The 20803-nt window shown below is 45.9% G+C and overlaps 1 protein-coding gene across 3 annotated transcripts in view; it reads left to right on the forward strand.

The window, feature by feature from the left end:
* The window catches only part of LOC110491893 (beta-2-microglobulin), a 131413-nt gene that overhangs the window by 20710 nt on the left and 89900 nt on the right, over positions 1 to 20803 (forward strand). The window contains exons 1-4 of one of the 3 annotated variants that reach the window (XM_036945368.1): positions 11562 to 11725; positions 12036 to 12308; positions 13515 to 13552; positions 16395 to 16812. In XM_036945368.1, coding sequence (XP_036801263.1) covers positions 11662 to 11725; positions 12036 to 12308; positions 13515 to 13528 — 351 coding nt within the window. In that variant the 5' untranslated portion in view covers positions 11562 to 11661 and the 3' untranslated portion in view covers positions 13529 to 13552; positions 16395 to 16812. Of the gene's footprint in view, positions 1 to 11561; positions 11726 to 12035; positions 12309 to 13514; positions 13553 to 16394; positions 16813 to 20803 lie in introns of those variants that run through there. The other 2 variants (XM_036945367.1, XM_036945370.1) reach the window with 2 other exon arrangements.

Below are 20803 nucleotides of genomic sequence, written 5' to 3' on the forward strand. Positions count from 1 at the left end.
CAGCCCGTTGTGAGTAGCCTGGTTGGATGACCGTGACATTTTATACTACTGGACAGCCCGTTGTGAGTAGCCTGGTTGGCTGACCGTGTCATTTTATACTACTGGACAGCCGTTGTGAGTAGCCTGGTTGGCTGACCGTGTCATTTTATACTACTGGACAGCCCGTTGTGATTAGCCTGGTTGGATGACCGTGACATTTTATACTACTGGACAGCCCGTTGTGAGTAGCCTGGTTGGCTGACCGTGACATTTTATACTACTGGACAGCCCGTTGTGAGTAGCCTGATTGGCTGACCATGTCATTTTATACTACTGGACAGCCCGTTGTGAGTAGCCTGGTTGGATGACCGTGACATTTTATACTACTGGACAGCCCGTTGTGAGTAGCCTGGTTGGCTGACCGTGACATTTTATACTACTGGACAGCCCGTTGTGAGTAGCCTGATTGGCTGACCATGTCATTTTATACTACTGGACAGCCCGTTGTGAGTAGCCTGGTTGGCTGACCGTGACATTTTATACTACTGGACAGCCCGTTGTGAGTAGCCTGGTTGGATGACCGTGACATTTTATACTACTGGACAGCCCGTTGTGAGTAGCCTGGTTGGCTGACTGACATTTTATACTACTGGACAGCCCGTTGTGAGTAGCCTGGTTGGCTGACCGTGTCATTTTATACTACTGGACAGCCGTTGTGAGTAGCCTGGTTGGCTGACCGTGTCATTTTATACTACTGGACAGCCCGTTGTGAGTAGCCTGGTTGGCTGGCTGACATTTTATACTACTGGACAGCCCGTTGTGAGTAGCCTGGTTGGCTGACTGACATTTTATACTACTGGACAGCCCGTTGTGAGTAGCCTGGTTGGCTGACTGTGACATTTTATACTACTGGACAGCCCGTTGTGATTAGCCTGGTTGGATGACCGTGACATTTTATACTACTGGACAGCCCGTTGTGAGTAGCCTGGTTGGATGACCGTGACATTTTATACTACTGGACAGCCCGTTGTGAGTAGCCTGGTTGGCTGACCGTGACATTTTATACTACTGGACAGCCGTTGTGAGTAGCCTGGTTGGCTGACCATGTCATTTTATACTACTGGACAGCCCGTTGTGAGTAGCCTGGTTGGATGACCGTGACATTTTATACTACTGGACAGCCCGTTGTGAGTAGCCTGGTTGGCTGACCGTGACATTTTATACTACTGGACAGCCCGTTGTGAGTAGCCTGGTTGGATGACCGTGACATTTTATACTACTGGACAGCCCGTTGTGAGTAGCCTGGTTGGCTGACCGTGACATTTTATACTACTGGACAGCCCGTTGTGAGTAGCCTGGTTGGCTGACCGTGACATTTTATACTACTGGACAGCCCGTTGTGAGTAGCCTGATTGGCTGACCATGTCATTTTATACTACTGGACAGCCCGTTGTGAGTAGCCTGGTTGGCTGACCGTGTCATTTTAAACTACTGGACAGCCCGTTGTGAGTAGCCTGATTGGCTGACTGACATTTTATACTACTGGACAGCCGTTGTGAGTAGCCTGGTTGGCTGACCGTGTCATTTTATACTACTGGACAGCCCGTTGTGAGTAGCCTGGTTGGCTGACTGACATTTTATACTACTGGACAGCCGTTGTGAGTAGCCTGGTTGGCTGACTGACATTTTATACTACTGGACAGCCGTTGTGAGTAGCCTGGTTGGCTGACTGACATTTTATACTACTGGACAGCCGTTGTGAGTAGCCTGGTTGGATGACCGTGACATTTTATACTACTGGACAGCCCGTTGTGAGTAGCCTGGTTGGATGACCGTGACATTTTATACTACTGGACAGCCCGTTGTGAGTAGCCTGGTTGGATGACCGTGACATTTTATACTACTGGACAGCCCGTTGTGAGTAGCCTGGTTGGCTGACCGTGACATTTTATACTACTGGACAGCCGTTGTGAGTAGCCTGGTTGGCTGACCGTGTCATTTTATACTACTGGACAGCCTGTTGTGAGTAGCCTGGTTGGATGACCGTGTCATTTTATACTACTGGACAGCCCGTTGTGAGTAGCCTGGTTGGCTGACTGACATTTTATACTACTGGACAGCCCGTTGTGAGTAGCCTGGTTGGCTGACTGACATTTTATACTACTGGACAGCCCGTTGTGAGTAGCCTGGTTGGCTGACTGACATTTTAAACTACTGGACAGCCCGTTGTGAGTAGCCTGGTTGGCTGACTGACATTTTATACTACTGGACAGCCCGTTGTGAGTAGCCTGGTTGGATGACCGTGTCATTTTAAACTACTGGACAGCCCGTTGTGAGTAGCCTGGTTGGCTGACCATGTCATTTTATACTACTGGACAGCCGTTGTGAGTAGCCTGGTTGGCTGACCATGTCATTTTATACTACTGGACAGCTGTTGTGAGTAGCCTGGTTGGCTGACCGTGTCATTTTATACTACTGGACAGCCCGTTGTGAGTAGCCTGGTTGGATGACCGTGACATTTTATACTACTGGACAGCCCGTTGTGAGTAGCCTGATTGGCTGACCATGTCATTTTATACTACTGGACAGCTGTTGTGAGTAGCCTGGTTGGCTGACCGTGTCATTTTATACTACTGGACAGCCCGTTGTGAGTAGCCTGGTTGGCTGACCGTGTCATTTTATACTACTGGACAGCCCGTTGTGAGTAGCCTGGTTGGATGACCGTGACATTTTATACTACTGGACAGCCCGTTGTGAGTTGCCTGGTTGGCTGACTGACTTTTTAAACTACTGGACAGCCCGATGTGAGTCGCCTGGTTGGCTGACCGTGACATTTTATACTACTGGACAGCCCGTTGTGAGTAGCCTGGTTGGCTGACTGACATTTTAAACTACTGGACAGCCCGTTGTGAGTAGCCTGGTTGGCTGACTGTCATTTTAAACTACTGGACAGCCCGTTGTGAGTAGCCTGGTCAGCTGACCATGTCATTTTATACTACTGGACAGCCTGTTGTGAGTAGCCTGGTTGGCTGACTGACATTTTATACTACTGGACAGCCGTTGTGAGTAGCCTGGTTGGCTGACTGACATTTTATACTACTGGACAGCCGTTGTGAGTAGCCTGATTGGCTGACCATGTCATTTTATACTACTGGACAGCCGTTGTGAGTAGCCTGGTTGGCTGACCGTGTCATTTTATACTACTGGACAGCCGTTGTGAGTAGCCTGGTTGGCTGACTGACATTTTATACTACTGGACAGCCGTTGTGAGTAGCCTGGTTGGCTGACCGTGTCATTTTATACTACTGGACAGCCGTTGTGAGTAGCCTGGTTGGCTGACCGTGTCATTTTATACTACTGGACAGCCGTTGTGAGTAGCCTGGTTGGATGACTGACATTTTATACTACTGGACAGCCCGTTGTGAGTAGCCTGGTTGGCTGACTGACATTTTATACTACTGGACAGCCGTTGTGAGTAGCCTGGTTGGCTGACCGTGTCATTCTATACTACTGGACAGCCCGTTGTGAGTAGCCTGATTGGATGACCGTGACATTTTATACTACTGGACAGCCCGTTGTGAGTAGCCTGGTTGGCTGGCTGACATTTTATACTACTGGACAGCCCGTTGTGAGTAGCCTGGTTGGCTGGCTGACATTTTATACTACTGGACAGCCCGTTGTGAGTAGCCTGGTTGGATGACCGTGACATTTTATACTACTGGACAGCCCGTTGTGAGTAGCCTGGTTGGATGACCGTGACATTTTATACTACTGGACAGCCCGTTGTGAGTAGCCTGGTTGGCTGACCGTGACATTTTATACTACTGGACAGCCCGTTGTGAGTAGCCTGGTTGGCTGACCGTGTCATTTTATACTACTGGACAGCCCGTTGTGAGTAGCCTGGTTGGCTGACCGTGTCATTTTAAACTACTGGACAGCCCGTTGTGAGTAGCCTGATTGGCTGACTGACATTTTATACTACTGGACAGCCCGTTGTGAGTAGCCTGGTTGGATGACCGTGTCATTTTATACTACTGGACAGCCGTTGTGAGTAGCCTGGTTGGCTGACCGTGACATTTTATACTACTGGACAGCCGTTGTGAGTAGCCTGGTTGGCTGACCGTGTCATTTTATACTACTGGACAGCCTGTTGTGAGTAGCCTGGTTGGCTGACCGTGTCATTTTATACTACTGGACAGCCCGTTGTGAGTAGCCTGGTTGGCTGACTGACATTTTATACTACTGGACAGCCGTTGTGAGTAGCCTGGTTGGCTGACTGACATTTTATACTACTGGACAGCCGTTGTGAGTAGCCTGGTTGGCTGACTGACATTTTATACTACTGGACAGCCCGTTGTGAGTAGCCTGATTGGCTGACCGTGACATTTTATACTACTGGACAGCCCGTTGTGAGTAGCCTGGTTGGATGACCGTGACATTTTATACTACTGGACAGCCCGTTGTGAGTAGCCTGGTTGGATGACCGTGACATTTTATACTACTGGACAGCCCGTTGTGAGTAGCCTGGTTGGATGACCGTGACATTTTATACTACTGGACAGCCCGTTGTGAGTAGCCTGGTTGGCTGACCGTGACATTTTATACTACTGGACAGCCGTTGTGAGTAGCCTGGTTGGCTGACCGTGTCATTTTATACTACTGGACAGCCTGTTGTGAGTAGCCTGGTTGGATGACCGTGTAATTTTATACTACTGGACAGCCCGTTGTGAGTAGCCTGGTTGGCTGACCGTGTCATTTTATACTACTGGACAGCCCGTTGTGAGTAGCCTGGTTGGCTGACTGACATTTTATACTACTGGACAGCCGTTGTGAGTAGCCTGATTGGCTGACCATGTCATTTTATACTACTGGACAGCCGTTGTGAGTAGCCTGGTTGGCTGACCGTGTCATTTTATACTACTGGACAGCCGTTGTGAGTAGCCTGGTTGGCTGACTGACATTTTATACTACTGGACAGCCGTTGTGAGTAGCCTGGTTGGCTGACCGTGTCATTTTATACTACTGGACAGCCGTTGTGAGTAGCCTGGTTGGCTGACCGTGTCATTTTATACTACTGGACAGCCGTTGTGAGTAGCCTGGTTGGATGACTGACATTTTATACTACTGGACAGCCCGTTGTGAGTAGCCTGGTTGGCTGACTGACATTTTATACTACTGGACAGCCGTTGTGAGTAGCCTGGTTGGCTGACCGTGTCATTCTATACTACTGGACAGCCCGTTGTGAGTAGCCTGATTGGATGACCGTGACATTTTATACTACTGGACAGCCCGTTGTGAGTAGCCTGGTTGGCTGACCGTGTCATTTTATACTACTGGACAGCCCGTTGTGAGTAGCCTGGTTGGCTGACCGTGTCATTTTAAACTACTGGACAGCCCGTTGTGAGTAGCCTGATTGGCTGACTGACATTTTATACTACTGGACAGCCCGTTGTGAGTAGCCTGGTTGGATGACCGTGTCATTTTATACTACTGGACAGCCGTTGTGAGTAGCCTGGTTGGCTGACCGTGACATTTTATACTACTGGACAGCCGTTGTGAGTAGCCTGGTTGGCTGACCGTGTCATTTTATACTACTGGACAGCCTGTTGTGAGTAGCCTGGTTGGCTGACCGTGTCATTTTATACTACTGGACAGCCCGTTGTGAGTAGCCTGGTTGGCTGACTGACATTTTATACTACTGGACAGCCGTTGTGAGTAGCCTGGTTGGCTGACTGACATTTTATACTACTGGACAGCCGTTGTGAGTAGCCTGGTTGGCTGACTGACATTTTATACTACTGGACAGCCCGTTGTGAGTAGCCTGATTGGCTGACCGTGACATTTTATACTACTGGACAGCCCGTTGTGAGTAGCCTGGTTGGATGACCGTGACATTTTATACTACTGGACAGCCCGTTGTGAGTAGCCTGGTTGGATGACCGTGACATTTTATACTACTGGACAGCCCGTTGTGAGTAGCCTGGTTGGATGACCGTGACATTTTATACTACTGGACAGCCCGTTGTGAGTAGCCTGGTTGGCTGACCGTGACATTTTATACTACTGGACAGCCGTTGTGAGTAGCCTGGTTGGCTGACCGTGTCATTTTATACTACTGGACAGCCTGTTGTGAGTAGCCTGGTTGGATGACCGTGTAATTTTATACTACTGGACAGCCCGTTGTGAGTAGCCTGGTTGGCTGACCGTGTCATTTTATACTACTGGACAGCCCGTTGTGAGTAGCCTGGTTGGCTGACTGACATTTTATACTACTGGACAGCCCGTTGTGAGTAGCCTGGTTGGCTGACTGACATTTTATACTACTGGACAGCCCGTTGTGAGTAGCCTGGTTGGCTGACTGACATTTTAAACTACTGGACAGCCCGTTGTGAGTAGCCTGGTTGGCTGACTGACATTTTAAACTACTGGACAGCCCGTTGTGAGTAGCCTGGTTGGCTGACTGACATTTTATACTACTGGACAGCCCGTTGTGAGTAGCCTGGTTGGATGACCGTGTCATTTTAAACTACTGGACAGCCCGTTGTGAGTAGCCTGGTTGGCTGACCATGTCATTTTATACTACTGGACAGCCGTTGTGAGTAGCCTGGTTGGCTGACCATGTCATTTTATACTACTGGACAGCCGTTGTGAGTAGCCTGGTTGGCTGACCGTGTCATTTTATACTACTGGACAGCCGTTGTGAGTAGCCTGGTTGGCTGACTGACATTTTAAACTACTGGACAGCCCGTTGTGAGTAGCCTGGTTGGATGACCGTGACATTTTATACTACTGGACAGCCCGTTGTGAGTATCCTGGTTGGCTGACCATGTCATTTTATACTACTGGACAGCCGTTGTGAGTAGCCTGGTTGGCTGACTGACATTTTAAACTACTGGACAGCCCGTTGTGAGTAGCCTGGTTGGCTGACTGTCATTTTAAACTACTGGACAGCCCGTTGTGAGTAGCCTGGTTGGCTGACTGACATTTTATACTACTGGACAGCCGTTGTGAGTAGCCTGATTGGCTGACCATGTCATTTTATACTACTGGACAGCCGTTGTGAGTAGCCTGATTGGCTGACCATGTCATTTTATAATACTGGACAGCCGTTATGAGTAGCCTGGTTGGCTGACCGTGTCATTTTATACTACTGGACAGCCCGTTGTGAGTAGCCTGGTTGGCTGACTGACATTTTAAACTACTGGACAGCCCGTTGTGAGTAGCCTGGTTGGCTGACTGTCATTTTAAACTACTGGACAGCCCGTTGTGAGTAGCCTGGTTGGCTGACCGTGACATTTTATACTACTGGACAGCCTGTTGTGAGTAGCCTGGTTGGCTGACTGACATTTTATACTACTGGACAGCCGTTGTGAGTAGCCTGATTGGCTGACCATGTCATTTTATACTACTGGACAGCCGTTGTGAGTAGCCTGATTGGCTGACCATGTCATTTTATACTACTGGACAGCCGTTGTGAGTAGCCTGGTTGGCTGACTGTGACATTTTAAACTACTGGACAGCCGTTGTGAGTAGCCTGGTTGGATGACCGTGTCATTTTATACTACTGGACAGCCGTTGTGAGTAGCCTGGTTGGCTGACCATGTCATTTTATACTACTGGACAGCCCGTTGTGAGTAGCCTGGTCGGCCATTTAACTTTTTTGACCTGTCCTGTTTGTAGAATATGTTGTTTGTTAATGTCAGCGGTTGTTAAATTTTTTATTTATTTGATTGAGTGTGATTTAGGTCAGGCTATTTGATCAGAGAAACCTGAATGATGTATAAAAAAAAAAGTTTTCTGGCTCATTACATTGTCATACATTTTTATATCCGCTATAGAAGAGGCCACATCCTCTTTCTACCAGATGTTATATCTGACAGAATGTAGCACTGCATCTCTCCAACGGCACCCTGGAGAGGCATGCTGGGAATGGACTAGATTAATATTTGGAGTCCCTGCCTTTGACTAAGTGGGCACTTCTAATCACAGGGCGGCGTCAGCGCTCACCTAAAAAGCCCATATGCCATTGGTTGAGAGAAGTTGTCATCGTTGTTGGAGGTGTGTCTTGTTCAGTTTAGCTCAGAAAATGGCGCTCTCATCAATCTGCTGCCATACACCTCATCTTGCCTAATGAGAGGCCCTGGTCTCACCTCATCCTGCCTAATGAGAGGTCCTGGGTCTCACCTCATCCTGCCCAATGAGAGGACTGGTTCTGGGTCTCACCTCATCCTGCCTAATGAGAGGACCTGGTCTCACCTCATCCTGCCCAATGAGAGGACTGGTTCTGGGTCTCACCTCATCCTGCCTAATGAGAGGTCCTGGGTCTCACCTCATCCTGCCTAATGAGAGGACCTGGTCTCACCTCATCCTGCCCAATGAGAGGACCTGGCCTCACCTCATCCTGCCTAATGAGAGGCCCTGGTCTCACCTCATCCTGCCTAATGAGAGGCCCTGGGTCTCACCTCATCCTGCCTAATGAGAGGACCTGGGTCTCACCTCATCCTGCCTAATGAGAGGCCCTGGGTCTCACCTCATCCTGCCTAATGAGAGGTCCTGGGTCTCACCTCATCCTGCCTAATGAGAGGCCCTGGTCTCACCTCATCCTGCCTAATGAGAGGTCCTGGGTCTCACCTCATCCTGCCTAATGAGAGGTCCTGGTCTCACCTCATCTTGCCTAATGAGAGGTCCTGGGTCTCACCTCATCCTGCCTAATGAGAGGCCCTGGTCTCACCTCATCCTGCTTAATGAGAGGCCCTGGTCTCACCTCATCCTGCCTAATGAGAGGACTGGTTCTGGGTCTCACCTCATCCTGCCTAATGAGAGGACCTGGTCTCACCTCATCCTGCCTAATGAGAGGACTGGTTCTGGGTCTCACCTCATCCTGCCTAATGAGAGGACCTGGTCTCACCTCATCCTGCCCAATGAGAGGACTGGTTCTGGGTCTCACCTCATCCTGCCTAATGAGAGGACCGGCCCTGGTCTCAACTCATCCTGCCTAATGAGAGGACCGGTCCTGGGTCTCACCTCATCCTGCCTAATGAGAGGACCGGTCCTGGGTCTCACCTCATCCTGCCTAATGAGAGGACCAGCCCCGGTCTCACCTCAACCCTCCTAATGAGAGGACCGTGCACAGAACACTGTTCTGTTGAGTTTTATAAAAAAACTACATTGTGACATTGTGAACAATTGACATTACTTACTTAGTCCTTTAGGTTCTTATGTGGAACATAGGGCTTCCAGGAGACAGAGCCACTGCTGCTCTTCCGCCTTTTGGGGAGGGGTTTTCATGACGACATTAATTGGAATCAAAAATCCGTGTGAACAAAAAATGCTCATTTATATGTTGACATGATTGATATCTCTTGATGAAATATCTCTAAAGATCTCAGTTGTTGTCAACGGTCGTTTTTTGAGAAGTTATATTTCTATATTATTATCAATGAGTAAATCAGTGAAATACTTGTAATAAGCTAATCACATTTCCAAGGCAGGAAGGCAATGAATGCAGAGCAGTAATCTACAGCAGTGGTCACCAACCTTTTTTCTGAGTCAAGATCACTTTCTTGAGTAAAAACGCAAGCCGATGATCTACCGCTGAGATGTATTTTATAAACATGACTTTAAAAAACATAAGTCAATGCAACATTAACCAATTAAAAACAGTTCTGTAGCAATGAGGTTTGTGCGGTAGGCTATAGGCCCAGTACATTATCACTGCATATTGGCTAAGCTTGAATTGCCCTGCTAATGTTGTTCTCAGACCATTTAGAAATTATATTTCAACATGTTAGCTACAGTATATGATCACACTGGTAATAGATGAATTGTTGTATTGCTTGTGAGGCACAGCTGAGTGAGGATAATAATTAGCTTATTTTTGTTTTCTGGACTGATGGCCTGGATCTGATGGTCAGTCTGAGGGGAGGGAGAGAACAGTGGTGAGCCTGCCTGTCACCCGACTCACCGTCCCTCCTCTCTCCCACCCTCCACTGAAAATAAGCCCCAACAGGGTCCAGCTGTGACATCATCTCTCAGAGCATTGCATCTCTCAGGGTTTCTATGGTGCCACCTACTGTGACATCATCTCTCAGGGTTTCTATGGTGCCACCTACTGTGACATCATCTCTCAGGGTTTCTATGCTGCCACCTACTGTGACATCATCTCTCAGGGTTTCTATGGTGCCACCTACTGTGACATCATCTTTCAGGGTTTCTATGCTGCCACCTACTGTGACATCATCTCTCAGGGTTTCTATGCTGCCACCTACTGTGACATCATCTCTCAGGGTTTCTATGGTGCCACCTACTGTGACATCATCTCTCAGGGTTTCTATGGTGCCACCTACTGTGACATCATCTCTCAGGGTTTCTACGGTGCCACCTACTGTGACATCATCTCTCAGGGTTTCTATGCTGCCACCTACTGTGACATCATCTCTCAGGGTTTCTATGGTGCCACCTACTGTGACATCATCTCTCAGGGTTTCTATGGTGCCACCTACGTTTACATCATCTCTCAGAGCAGTGCATCTCTCAGGGTTTCTACGCTGCCACCTACTGTGACATCATCTCTCAGGGTTTCTATGCTGCCACCTGCTGTGACATCATCTCTAATAATTAAAATGTATCATTAACACTGGAGTGATAGACGTGCAGATGATGATGTGCAAGTAGAGATACTGGGGTGCAAAAGAGCAAGAGAATAAATAACAATAAACAACAAATACTAATATTTTTGTGACTTTTATATTACCCCAGCACAAGGTGCACCTGTGGAATTATCATGCTGTTTTATCAGCTTCTTACTATGCCACACCTGTCAGGTGGATGGATTATCTTGGCAAAGGAGAAATGCTCACCAATAGGGATGTAAACAAATGTGTGAACAACAATTGAGAGCAGTAAGCTTTTTGTGCATATGGATCATTTCTGGGATCTTTTATTTCAACTCATGAAACATGGGACCAACACTACATATTGGTTTTATATTTTTGTTCACCATACTTTTATTGTGGCTATACTGTACCTAGCCTTTAACCATACTTTATTGTAGCTATACTGTACCTAGCCTTTAACCATACTTTAGTGTAGCTATACTGTACCTAGCCTTTAACCATACTTTATTGTAGCTATACTGTACCTAGCCTTTAACCATACTTTAGTGTAGCTATACTGTACCTAGCCTTTAGCTATACTTTATTGTGACTATACTGTACCTAGCCTTTAACCATACTTTATTGTGACTATACTGTACCTAGCCTTTAGCTATACTTTATTGTGACTATACTGTACCTAGCCTTTAACCATACTTTATTGTGACTATACTGTACCTAGCCTTTAACTATACTTTATTGTGACTATACTGTACATGACTTTGCTTTTTCAACACACTTTTATCTCAATGCGTTATATGTGCAACATTGTAACTAATAAAATGAAGACTGCGTCAACTTTGTAACTGACTGCATCGGGCTGCCTAGAGAAGCATCCACAGGAGAAGACTGCATAGCAACTGTGAAGTAGGATTTTCAATTGGTGCATAAATCGAAAGAGGGTGTGGCTTCACTACATTGAAGGAAAATATATAATTTACTTTCAGTTTCATTTCTTCGTTTGCGACAGTCGGTTTTGTCCAGTTTGACATATTTTTCAGCGTTGGAAAGACTTGGAAAAAAAGAAATAATGAAAACGCTTTTGTCCGTAGTTGCATTCTGCGTCGTGTTGGTGACCATAAACGCAAAAGAATGTCAGTAAAGTATAGGAATTACTTTGTAATTATGATTAGGCTATATTGATGGGATTGTGCTGTGTATGATCTTAATTTGAAAGGCCTCACCAACGACGTTCCTGAAAACAATTATGTATTTCCTTAATTTATGTCTTAAGTCGACAGCAAATGTGTACTTTGTATGGGTTACACTTTTAAGCAAATGTATATTGAGCAGAGAGATTACTATTTTATTTTTATAGTGAGAATAAGATAATAAACTTCTGTGATAGAGCATATGTGTGTGCGGGCGCCTGCCTGACTGTACCATTCCCACCTCCCCCTGTAGCTCCCCCCAAGGTGCAGGTGTACAGCCGTAACCCAGGGCAACATGGGAAGGACAACACCCTGATCTGTCACGTGAGTGGCTTCCACCCCCCTGACATCAGCATCCAGCTCCTGAAGAACGGTGTGGAGATCCCCGACGCCAAGCAGACAGACCTGGCCTTCGAACAGGGATGGCAGTTCCACCTCACCAAGAGTGTTGGATTCACACCAGCCAGCGGAGAGGAGTACACCTGCAGAGTCCGCCACCTGAAGAATCTGAAGACCTACACCTGGGGTGAGTTACTAGTGTAGTTAGAGGAGTACACCTGGGGTGAGTTACTAGTGTAGTTAGAGGAGTACACCTGGGGTGAGTTACTAGTGTAGTTAGAGGAGTACACCTGGGGTGAGTTACTAGTGTAGTTAGAGGAGTACACCTGGGGTGAGTTACTAGTGTAGTTAGAGGAGTACACCCGGGGTGAGTTACTAGTGTAGTTAGAGGAGTACACCTGGGGTGAGTTACTAGTGTAGTTAGAGGAGTACACCTGGGGTGAGTTACTAGTATAGTTAGTAGTTAGAGGAGTACACCTGGGGTGAGTTACTAGTGTAGTTAGAGGAGTACACCTGGGGTGAGTTACTAGTATAGTTAGTAGTTAGAAGAGTACACCTGGGGTGAGTTACTAGTATAGTTAGTAGTTAGAGGAGTACACCTGGGGTGAGTTACTAGTATAGTTAGTAGTTAGAAGAGTACACCCGGGGTGAGTTACTAGTGTAGTTAGAGGAGTACACCCGGGGTGAGTTACTAGTGTAGTTAGAGGAGTACACCTGGGGTGAGTTACTAGTATAGTTAGTAGTTAGAGGAGTACACCTGGGGTGAGTTACTAGTATAGTTAGTAGTTAGAATAGTACACCTGGGGTGAGCTACTAGTATAGTTAGTAGTTAAAGGAGTACACCTGGGGTGAGTTACTAGTATAGTTAGTAGTTAGAATAGTACACCTGGGGTGAGTTACTAGTATAGTTAGTAGTTAGAATAGTACACCTGGGGTGAGTTACTAGTATAGTTAGTAGTTAGAGGAGTACACCTGGGGTGAGTTACTAGTATAGTTAGTAGTTAGAATAGTACACCTGGGGTGAGTTACTAGTGTAGTTAGAGGAGTACACCTGGGGTGAGCTACTAGTGTAGTTAGAGGAGTACACCTGGGGTGAGTTACTAGTGTAGTTAGAGGAGTACACCTGGGGTGAGCTACTAGTATAGTTAGTAGTTAGAGGAGTACACCTGGGGTGAGCTACTAGTATAGTTAGTAGTTAAAGTACAGCTGCAGAGTCCCACACATACACACGTTGCTAAGTTCTATTTCAGAATCTGACTTCAGTGCGTGTGTGTGTGCGTGCGTGTGTGCGTGCGTGTGTGCGTGTGTGCGTGTGTGTGTGAGAGAGAGAGAGAGAGTTAATCATAATGTGCCATTGACTGACAGAAACCAACTTTTCCTATTTCCTCTACAGAATCAGATATGTAAAGGCTTCGGTGTTCATCGCTGCAGGTGTGTATGTCTGATCATTTCATTTGTAGAGAAACAGTCTATTTAGCTGGCAGTTCTTTAGCTTTGGTCACTAACAATCTCTGGTTATTGTAATACTGTAGAGAACTGAATAGGGCTGGCTGGACAATATGGTAGGGCTGGGCGATATTTAACAATAAATTAAATGATCCAGGTTACATTGTTGACAGCACATTGTTTAAAGTTGTGCACTTTAAATGTAGCCTACAGCTCTGAGGACAAAGTAATTGTTTTAATCTTCAAGCTAATGTTTCTCTCATGGACTATCGGGGTTGCATTTTACATGAACAGGTGTTTTACTATCATAGCATTTAGCCCTCTGGTCAGCCCTGACAATGGTATGCTGTCTTCCCTACTTCTAATAACGGTGAGCCTACAGCACCAACGGAGGGTCTATCAGAATCAATCAGTTCTATGACTTCTTTCACTGTTACTGTTAGCCTAGGCTACTGTTAGCCCAAACACTGTTACTGTTAGCCTAGGTTACTGTTAGCCCAAACACTGTTGCTGTTAGCCCAGGACTTCTGTTAGCCCAAACACTGTTGCTGTTAGCCGAGGCTATTGTTAGCCAAACACTGTTGCTGTTAGCCTAGGCTACTGTTAGCCCAAACACTGTTGCTGTTAGCCGAGGCTACTGCTAGCCCAAACACTGTTACTGTTAGCCTAGGCTACTGTTAGACAAACACTGTTACTGTTAGCCTAGGCTACTGTTAGCCCAAACACTGTTAACACATCCTACGGTGTTGTTTGACATCCTACGGTGTTGTTCGACATCCTACGGTGTTGTTCAACATCATACGGTGTTGTTTGGCATCCTACGGTGTTTGGCATCCTACGGTGTTGTTTGACATCCTACGGTGCTGTTTGGCATACTACGGTGTTGTTTGACATCCTACGGTGTTGTTTGTTGTTTGACATCCTACGGTGTTGTTTGGCATCCTACGGTGTTGTTTGACATACTACAGTGTTGTTTGGCATCCTACGGTGTTGTTTGGCATCCTACAGTGTTTGACATCCTACGGTGTTGTTTGGCATCCTACGGTGTTGTTTGGCATCCTACAGTGTTGTTTGGCATCCTACAGTGTTGTTTGACAACCTACGGTGTTGTTTGGCATCCTACGGTGTTGTTTGACATCCTACGGTGTTGTTTGACATCCTACGGTGTTGTTTGACTTCCTACGGTGTTGTTTGACATACTAGTGTTGTTTGACATGACAACGAATGAAAAGTTATAGAACAGCTGCATAGTTGTCATCAAAGTCTTGAACACAAGACTAGTGTGAAGTGGGGTCTCCTCCTGGTCGAGCAAAACACTATCCTGAAACATCGCTCCCCGAGTGACAGGGGCGGGGCTAGATCTGAAACATCGCTCCCCGAGTGACAGGGGGCGGGGCTAGATTTGAAACATCGCTCCCCGAGTGACAGGGGGCGGGGCTAGATCTGAAACATCGCTCTCCGAGTGACAGGGGGCGGGGCTAGATCTGAAACATCGCTCCCAGAGTGACAGGGGGCGGGGCTAGATCTGAAACATCGCTCTCCGAGTGACAGGGGGCGGGGCTAGATCTGAAACATCGCTCCCAGAGTGACAGGGGGCGGGGCTAGATCTGAAACATCGCTCTCCGAGTGACAGGAGGCGGGGCTAGATCTGAAACATCGCTCCCCGAGTGACAGGGGGCGGGGCTAGATCTGAAACATCGCTCCCCGAGTGACAGGGGGCGGGGCTAGATCTGAAACATCGCTCCCAGAGTGACAGGGGGCGGGGCTAGATCTGAAACATTGCTCCCCGAGTGACGGGGCGGGGCTAGATTTGAAACATCGCTCCCCGAGTGACAGGGGGCGGGGCTAGATCTGAAACATCGCTCCCCAAGTGACAGAGGGCGGGGCTAGATCTGAAACATCGCTCCCCGAGTGACAGGGGGCGGGGCTAGATCTGAAACATCGCTCCCAGAGTGACAGGGGGCGGGGCTAGATCTGAAACATCGCTCTCCGAGTGACAGGGGGCGGGGCTAGATCTGAAACATCGCTCCCAGAGTGACAGGGGGCGGGGCTAGATCTGAAACATCGCTCTCCGAGTGACAGGAGGCGGGGCTAGATCTGAAACATCGCTCCCCGAGTGACAGGGGGCGGGGCTAGATCTGAAACATCGCTCCCCGAGTGACAGGGGGCGGGGCTAGATCTGAAACATCGCTCCCAGAGTGACAGGGGGCGGGGCTAGATCTGAAACATTGCTCCCCGAGTGACGGGGCGGGGCTAGATTTGAAACATCGCTCCCCGAGTGACAGGGGGCGGGGCTAGATCTGAAACATCGCTCCCCGAGTGACAGGGGGCGGGGCTAGATCTGAAACATCGCTCCCCGAGTGACAGGGGGCGGGGCTAGATCTGAAACATCGCTCCCCGAGTGACAGGGGGCGGGGCTAGATCTGAAACATCGCTCCCCGAGTGACAGGGGGCGGGGCTAGATCTGAAACATCGCTCCCCGAGTGACAGGGGGCGGGGCTAGATCTGTGTGGAAAGCTGCATGGAGAGGAGAGAGATGACTCAAGTAGCAGAGTAAACTATAAACAAAACGGATGTTATACACAGCGGAGTAGGGTGTAATTTAACAAACCTAACATTGAAATACCTTTTTATAGAAGGTGAAGTAAAAACACAAACTGGTCCATGCATCAATACCGGTGTATAGTCAAATATGGTATATCGCCCAGCCCTAGTACTGCATACTGTGTAATATAGACGCTTTACTGAAGTAAGCATGAACCATTGTGGAAATGAAATGTGGATGAGATGAATGACTTCTTGTTGATGTTGTTGTTGACAACCACAGAATACACCAGCCTCCGAGAATCTCCACTCCGGACATTCCTGGGAATCATCTCCACAACACTGTCCTGTCAAAACTCATCTCCACAACACTGTCCTGTCTAAACACTGCAGGTGAAATCTGTAATGACTCCGTCTCTAAACATTGTGACTGATCATTGAACTTAAATTGTGTTTTATTTGACCAGTGCTTGATTTGTGTTGTATTTGATGTGTGTAAGGAATGAAGCTCATATCTGTGGGATTGTAAATCTGCACCAGAGGAGAACACCCTAATTGCAGCCAGGCTTATAACGTATGTATGTATGTATGTATCAACCTATACAGTAGGACCTGGGTTATGTAATGTGTTAATCTATACAGTAGGACCTGGGTTATGTAATGTGTTAATCTATACAGTAGGACCTGGGCCATGTAATGTGTTAATCTATACAGTAGGACCTGGGTTATGTAATGTGTTAATCTATACAGTAGGACCTGGGTTATGTAATGTGTTAATCTATACAGTAGGACCTGGGCTATGTAATGTGTTAATCTATACAGTAGGACCTGGGTTATGTAATGTGTTAATCTATACAGTAGGATCTGGGCTATGTAATGTGTTAATCTATACAGTAGGACCTGGGTTATGTAATGTGTTAATCTATACAGTAGGATCTGGGCTATGTAATGTGTTAATCTATACAGTAGGACCTGGGTTATGTAATGTGTTAATCTATACAGTAGGACCTGGGTTATGTAATGTGTTAATCTATACAGTAGGACCTGGGTTATGTAATGTGTTAATCTATACAGTAGGACCTGGGTTATGTAATGTGTTAATCTATACAGTAGGACCTGGGCTATGTAATGTGTTAATCTATACAGTAGGACCTGGGCTATGTAATGTGTTAATCTATACAGTAGGACCTGGGTTATGTAATGTGTTAATCTATACAGTAGGACCTGGGCTATGTAATGTGTTAATCTATACAGTAGGACCTGGGTTATGTAATGTGTTAATCTATACAGTAGGACCTGGGCTATGTAATGTGTTAATCTATACAGTAGGACCTGGGCTATGTAATGTGTTAACCTATACAGTAGGACCTGGGCTATATATATATATATATATATTATAAATATCTGAAATGCATTAATGTATCACTTTATATTGGTGATGTATTTTCAAAAGAGAGAACTTAGATGGTGTATTTTCAATAGCGAGAACTTAGATGGTGTATTTTCAATAGCGAGAACTTAGATGGTGTGAAGTCTGACTTGATGTTTGGACGCCTGTTATTAAATAACTTGTTATTCAAACCAATCATGTTCTGTTCTCTTCTGGCTATGAAGCTTCATGACACATGTATGAATGGTGTTCAACTAAACAGCGAACACAGGAGATAATAACATAGGATGTATCACTGTCTGTCTGTACTTTTTAGTGCTGACCATCCATTGTCTGTCTGTCTGTCTGTACTGTTTAGTGCTGACCATCCATTGTCTGTCTGTCTGTCTGTACTGTTTAGTGCTGACCATCCATTGTCTGTCTGTCTGTCTTGTTTAGTGCTGACCATCCATTGTCTGTCTGTCTGTACTGTTTAGTGCTGACCATCCATTGTCTGTCTGTCTGTACTGTTTAGTGCTGACCATACATTGTCTGTCTGTCTGTCTGTACTGTTTAGTGCTGACCATCCATTGTCTGTCTGTACTGTTTAGTGCTGACCATCCATTGTCTGTCTGTCTGTACTGTTTAGTGCTGACCATCCATTGTCTGTCTGTCTGTCTGTCTTGTTTAGTGCTGACCATCCATTGTCTGTCTGTACTGTTTAGTGCTGGCCATCCATTGTCTGTCTGTACTGTTTAGTGCTGACCATCCATTGTCTGTCTGTCTTGTTTAGTGCTGACCATCCATTGTCTGTCTGTCTGTACTGTTTAGTGCTGACCATCCATTGTCTGTCTGTCTTGTTTAGTGCTGACCATCCATTGTCTGTCTGTCTGTCTGTACTGTTTAGTGCTGACCATCCATTGTCTGTCTGTCTGTACTGTTTAGTGCTGACCATCCATTGTCTGTCTGTCTTGTTTAGTGCTGACCATCCATTGTCTGTCTGTCTGTCTGTCTGTCTTGTTTAGTGCTGACCATCCATTGTCTGTCTGTACTGTTTAGTGCTGACCATCCATTGTCTGTCTGTACTGTTTAGTGCTGACCATCCATTGTCTGTCTGTACTGTTTAGTGCTGACCATCCATTGTCTGTCTGTCTTGTTTAGTGCTGACCATCCATTGTCTGTCTGTCTGTCTGTCTTGTTTAGTGCTGACCATCCATTGTCTGTCTGTACTGTTTAGTGCTGACCATCCATTGTCTGTCTGTCTTGTTTAGTGCTGACCATCCATTGTCTGTCTGTCTGTCTGTCTGTCTTGTTTAGTGCTGACCATCCATTGTCTGTCTGTACTGTTTAGTGCTGACCATCCATTGTCTGTCTGTCTTGTTTAGTGCTGACCATCCATTGTCTGTCTGTCTGTCTGTCTTGTTTAGTGCTGACCATCCATTGTCTGTCTGTCTGTCTGTCTTGTTTAGTGCTGACCATCCATTGTCTGTCTGTACTGTTTAGTGCTGGCCATCCATTGTCTGTCTGTACTGTTTAGTGCTGACCATCCATTGTCTGTCTGTCTGTCTTGTTTAGTGCTGACCATCCATTGTCTGTCTGTACTGTTTAGTGCTGGCCATCCATTGTCTGTCTGTACTGTTTAGTGCTGACCATCCATTGTCTGTCTGTCTTTTTTAGTGCTGACCATCCATTGTCTGTCTGTACTGTTTAGTGCTGGCCATCCATTGTCTGTCTGTACTGTTTAGTGCTGACCATCCATTGTCTGTCTGTACTGTTTAGTGCTGACCATCCATTGTCTGTCTGTACTGTTTAGTGCTGGCCATCCATTGTCTGTCTGTACTGTTTAGTGCTGACCATCCATTGTCTGTCTGTCTTTTTTAGTGCTGACCATCCATTGTCTGTCTGTACTGTTTAGTGCTGACCATCTTACGTCAAAGAGAGGGTTGGTAAATCATCAACTCTACATCTGTCATTGGTTCATTAAACATCATGAAATACAGAATTATACTTTGATTGTCTACTCTAAAAAAAATAGTATTTTTCAAATAGTTGGGAGTCAATTAAAGATGACATAAAGATGCTCCAGTGTTTAACTGCTAAATTGTAATTTTTTCACCACTATAGCCTATTTATTGCCTTACCTGGTTATTACCTGGTTAAATAAAGGTGAGAAAAAAAATAATGTCCACATTTGTGGGTCATGTTCTTCTTCCTTTGAATGAACTGAATCATATTCACAATATCCAACTGATATTTATGTACTGCAATGAACATAATGTGCCCATTCTAATGTGAAGGTATGTCTTCTAAGTAAGAAAAGTATTTCTCAGCAAGAAAGATTCAAACAGCAACAAGCTACAAGTTAGCAGTGTTTATTTCTGAAACGCACAGAGCTCACTGGATACACTTCATAGGTTGTGTTTACACAAGCAGACCAATTCGGATCTAGTAACTAATTATTTGCAAAAGAGCTGATCTGATTGGTCAAAATACCAATTAGTGAATGAAAAGATCATAATTGGACTGCCTGTGTAAACACAACGTAATAAACCCAAACAGGTGATCTAACACCTTACGGTTTTCCCCACTTCTACACCACAATCTCAATGTAAAGTTTAATAGTCTAAATGACCTATAGAGCTCAACAACCAGGTCTAGAGAGAGAGAGAGACAGGGCAGTCCTGCTAATAATAAGGTCTAGAGAGAGAGAGAGACAGGGCAGTCCTGCTAATAATAAGGTCTAGAGAGAGAGAGAGACAGGGCAGTCCTGCTAATAATAAGGTCTAGAGAGAGAGAGAGACAGGGCAGTCCTGCTAATAATAAGGTCTAGAGAGAGAGACAGGGCAGTCCTGCTAATAACAAGGTCTAGAGAGAGAGACAGGGCAGTCCTGCTCTCTGTACAATACAATCAGTAAAATATTTAAAAGTGTACTAATCTAACAAAGCAAGATATTCTCTATGAAATAATAAAGGATAGGATACAACATATTAATTCAAGACAAAACAATGATTGAATTCAACATGAGTAAAAAATAAAAAAAACAACAACGAATAATGATTCACCGTAATCAATATACCAAAACTGTGATTTGTTCAACCCAGTGTGTCAAACCTGTATCTTTTGATGAGTCTGTACACTCTGTTATGAAGTTCTGTCCAGAGGAGATTACCGGGGGGATGTTTCCATTCCCCTTTACCAGTCACTATTATTCATGATACAGCATGGGCTCTTCTTCTACCTTATCGCTGCATCACAAAGTAAACATCTGCAGTCTATTCAATGTGTTGTCATTTGTCTGATGAAAACCTTTGTAACTCCCATT

This window comes from Oncorhynchus mykiss, chromosome 15 (genome assembly GCF_013265735.2).
Source record: "Oncorhynchus mykiss isolate Arlee chromosome 15, USDA_OmykA_1.1, whole genome shotgun sequence".
Classification (NCBI taxonomy): domain Eukaryota; kingdom Metazoa; phylum Chordata; class Actinopteri; order Salmoniformes; family Salmonidae; genus Oncorhynchus; species Oncorhynchus mykiss.